Consider the following 4,580-nt stretch of genomic DNA (forward strand, 5'->3'; position numbering starts at 1 on the left):
AAAAAAATCCACAAATAAAAGGAATTCAGTGTAGGAGAGTAAGAGGAACAAAAAAAGTCAGCACAGTGTTTTTGTAAAAACACTGGAAATAACAAATAACAAATGTTGGAGAGGCTGCAGGGAGATCAGAACTCTTATGCATTGCTGGTGGGAATGCATAATGATACAGCCATTTTGGAAAATGATACGACGCTTCCTTAGAAAGCTAGAAATAGAAATACCACATGATCCAGCAATCCCACTTCTAGGAATATATTCTAGAGAAATAAGAGCCATCACATGAATAGACATATGCACACCCATGTTCATTGCAGCATTGTTCACAATAGGAAAAAGATGGAAACAACCTAGATGCCCATCAACAGATGAATGGATAAACAAACTATGGTACATGCACACAATGGAGTATTATGCAACGATAAAGAACAATGATGAATCTGTGAAGCATTTTATAACATGGATGAAACTGGAGGACATTATGCTGAGTGAAATAAGTCAGTCACAAAAGGACAAATATTGTATGAGATGTCTTCTGTAAAAATTCATGAGAAAGTTTACACACAAAAAGTAGCCATCTTTGTTACAAGGGATGGGAGGGGTGGGGGGGGAGTACTAAGTAGGCAATAGATAAGTGGTAACTTTGGTGAAGGGTAAGACAGTACACAATACTGGGGAAGTCAGTATAGCTTGTACGAGGAAAGGTCATGGAAATTCCATAGACACATCCAAACTCCCTGAGGGACTGAATTGCTGGGTGGAGGGCTGTGGGGACCATGCTTTCGGGGAACATCTAACTCAGTTGGCATAACACAGTTTATAGTGTTCTGCATTCTACCTTGGTGAGTGGCATCTGGGATCTTAAAAGCCTGTGAGCAGCCATCTAAGATACTCTACTGGTCTCACCCCTTCGGGAGCAAGGGAGAATGAAAACAACAGGATACAAGGAAAAGATTAGTGCAAAGGACTAATGGACCACAGCTACCAAGACCTACAACCAGACTAAGTCCAGTACAGCTAGATAGTGCCCAGCTACCACCAGTGACTGCTCTGACCGGGATCACAAAAGAGCGTCCTGGACAGAGCTGGAGAAGGATGTAGAACAAAATTCTAATGCACAGAAAAAGACCAGATTTACTGGCCTGACAGAAACTGAAGAAACCCCAAGAGTATGGCCCCCAGACACCCTTTTAGCTCAGTGGTGAAGTTGCTTCCGAGGTTCACCATTCAGCTGGGGATTGGATAGCCCCATAAAACAAAACAGGACTAATGAGGCACAGCAGTCCAGGGACAAGGACTAGAATGCAGGAGGGGACAGGAAAGCTGGTGATAGGGAACCTAAGTTTGAGAAAGGACAGTGTTGACATGTCGTTGAGTTGTTAACCAATGTCATAAAACAATATGCATACTGACTGTGTAATGAGAAACTATTTGTTCTGTAAACCTTCACCTAAATAACCAGTGAGTCAGAGAAGAAATCTCAAGAGAAATTAGACAATACTTTGATACAGATGAAAATGAAGAGATAACATAGCAAAACTCTTGGGGTACACCTAAAGCAGTTCTTAGAGGGACATTTGTAGCTATAAACACCTATATTAAAAAAATAAGAAAGTTCTCAAATCAGTAACCTAAACTTCCACCTAAAGATGCTGGAAAAACAAGAGCAAACTAAACCTAAAGCAAGCATAAGGAAGACTAGAGCAGCAACTAATGAAATAGAGAAGATCAATGAAACCAAAAGTGGGTTCTTTGAAAAGATCAACAAAATTGACAAACCTTTAGCTACACTGACTAAGAAAAAAAAGGCAGAAAGAAGGTGGTGGTTCTTCAGAGAGAAAAGTGTGGGCCAGGATATGTGAAGCCATGCTCAAATCCTGTCCTGGGGAATTCCATATTTTCAAGTGATTATGCCTCTAACTTAGCCTGATTTTATAAAGGTGTTTCTTGTTTAACTCAAATTTATTATAATGATACAAACACTTCCCCATTGTAGAGTTGCCAAGGAGGGGTTATGAGCTTCAGCCTGCCTGAGCTGGAACATGGTTGGGCCTGGACCCTGAATCCTGGTCCCTGCACTTCTGACAAAGGAGGCGGCAGAGCCGCACAGTGGGTGGGGTGCCCGGGAGTGACTTGAAGTCAGTAGAGTGCACTTGAGGACAAGCTCTGTCCCCCTACAGGCCTGCTCAGTCATTGGGTTGACTGGCCGAGCCCAGCCCCAATCTGCAGATTAAAGCACCGCCTCAGGGCCAGCTCCCCCAGTGTGGCCCAAGTGCCAGTTCCCGACAGGCCCTGCTGGACTCCACTGATGAGAAGAGCCCTGTGTGCCATCCACCACGCTTGCCTATGAAGAAGTGTCCTTGAGGAACAGCCCACCTTGTCAGCACTTAAAAAACCCAGCCCTCATACTCACAGCTGAAACAAATCATGTTAAACAAAACGATGCCCACCCCATGGGCAGTGCTGATGGTGCCTGTTTTCTCTCTGCCAAAAAAACCAAGCTGATTGAAACTAGCAATTTGAAAAATGCATGCTCTACAGATTGTTTGCTTCTCATGGGGTTGTATGCTGTGTCATGGAGTCATGATGTGTGTTTACTGCATCGTCATGAAGGTAGCACGTGCCAGGCCCACATCTGTGTGCACATGGCAGCAGTGTACCCAGAGAACCAGAACATCACAGAGGATACAGTGACGTGCTTCCTCTTCTCTGTGCTCTTGCCTTATCCACATTGAATTTGGGATAATTTTTCAAGCTTTAAGTTCTTTCAGAATTAAATCTGTTGGCACTTCTCCGTTGTGCTGTGCAGTTGGTATAAAGATAAAATGTAAATATTGCATGTCGTGCTAAGAGGAGATGAAGCTGGCACCAGTGACAGTGTTCATAGTGTGACTTGCAGCTGTCTGTTTCCAATTTTTGAGATAATTTTTAATTACTAATCTTTAGTCATGTGTTGTATTTAAAAACACCATGCCCCAAACATCATCTAATGAGGAGTGAAGGTTTGCCTCATTCCTGGTAAAGCTCTTCCCGTCCTCTGCTGCAGAGCTGTAGGACCACCAAGGACTGGGATTAGTCCTCACCACCAGGAGTCCATCCCTGTGGGCACACCACCGTCCTCTCTCAACTTCCAGGACCCCCTGCGGGAGCAGGGGGGCTCCTGAGTGCGGTGCCTTCCCCTGGACCCCTGAGTCAAAAGTTCAGAAACAAGCTGGGCCCTGTGTTTCAGTAACAGTTGTTTACTAGTGAAATGTACAGAAGTCATTCGTTTTCTGGGCAGGGTAGGTGGTGGCGTGGCCGTGACAGCCGTGTGCCCTTGCACTGATGTTGGACCCTGCATCACACCCATGCACATCCACCCCAAGTGTTTCAGCGGTGGGGGCACGGTGGCATGGCCATGATGGCCATATGCGCCTTGGCACTGAGGCCGAGCCTGCACAGCAGGTCACACCCACACACGTCCACAATGAGCGCTCATGTCTGCTTCTCTCGTAGGGGCCACAAGAGGAAGCTGAACGAAGACGACGTGGCCAGCGACTCCAGCAAGGAGTCCAGCAATGAAGACGAGGAGGGCAGCAGCTCGGAGGCCGACGAGATGGCCGCAGCCCTGGAGGCCGAGCTGAGTGACTTCATGTGACCAGCAGGGGTGGGACATGAGTCCTGTTCCTCATCCCGGCCCACCTCAACATGGGTTCCTGTTCACCCAGAAAGACACGTATATTCATACAGAAACACATTATTTTACAGAAATAGGTGTTTTTAAGACATTTTACTACAGGAAAGTATACTTTTTTAAGTGACAGGAGTATTAAAGGGGAGTTGGTGTGCTCTATGCCAAAGACACTGTAAACGCTGTGAGCTCCCGTGGGGGGCTGAGCCTTGTGACTTGTCATCAGGTAGTGAGGTGGTTTTTTTTTGGGGGGGGGCAGGGGTTTCCCTTTAAATACCACAGCATATTATTTAGAGTAAGGAATTTGGGGGGATCAGACAAGACATAAAGAATGATATAGCAAGAACCCGATAATCTTTTGGCTTTTTTTCACAACTAAAGCTATTGGGGTATTAAAGGATTTTTAAATGAAACATGTATAAATGCTGAGAATCGTGTGCACAGGCCTGGTGATGCCCCACGCCGCTCAGACAATGCATCATGCTGCGCTGTTTTCATGGGGCTGTGTGCCAATAGGCCTGAGAACTGCTCAGTTTTTAGCTTTGCTGCAGGTCGACCTGCCACAAGGACCCGCTTCTGGGGCTGATGATCAAGAGGGGCATCAGTGGCCTTAGAGAGCATTTTTTTGTGTCTTTGAGAGATCAGATGTAAAGTGTTTGTATATCTGTTTCATATTTGACCCACCAAGAAGACCTTTCTTTCATTTAATAAAAGTCCTTTTTGTAGCTCTTTCCTCCCTGGTACGTTGCTGCAGTGAATTGGCACCTGCACAGGCCAGTCCCACCCGACTAGTGTCCTGAGCGGGTCATGCAGTGTGAGGGCACTGAGGTTTGCAGAACACCTTGCTGGAGACATGCCTGAATGCCAGGGTCTTAGATGTTCAAACAAGGAGTCCTGATGGTGCAATGGTTAA

At 45.8% G+C, this 4,580-nt stretch overlaps 1 protein-coding gene across 2 annotated transcripts in view; it reads left to right on the top strand.

Moving 5' to 3' along the window:
* CTDP1 (CTD phosphatase subunit 1) overlaps positions 1–4,359 on the top strand; it is a 67,270-nt gene extending 62,911 nt beyond the window's left edge. Inside the window, exon 13 of one of the 2 annotated variants that reach the window (XM_023741219.1) lies at positions 3,493–4,359. In XM_023741219.1, coding sequence (XP_023596987.1) covers positions 3,493–3,634 — 142 coding nt within the window. In that variant the 3' untranslated portion in view covers positions 3,635–4,359. The remainder of the gene's footprint in view (positions 1–3,492) is intronic. The other variant, XM_004386930.2, reaches the window with a different exon arrangement.
* The last annotated feature ends 221 nt before the right edge of the window (positions 4,360–4,580 follow it).

This window comes from Trichechus manatus, unplaced genomic scaffold (assembly GCF_000243295.1).
Source record: "Trichechus manatus latirostris isolate Lorelei unplaced genomic scaffold, TriManLat1.0 scaffold00176, whole genome shotgun sequence".
NCBI classification, from domain to species: domain Eukaryota; kingdom Metazoa; phylum Chordata; class Mammalia; order Sirenia; family Trichechidae; genus Trichechus; species Trichechus manatus.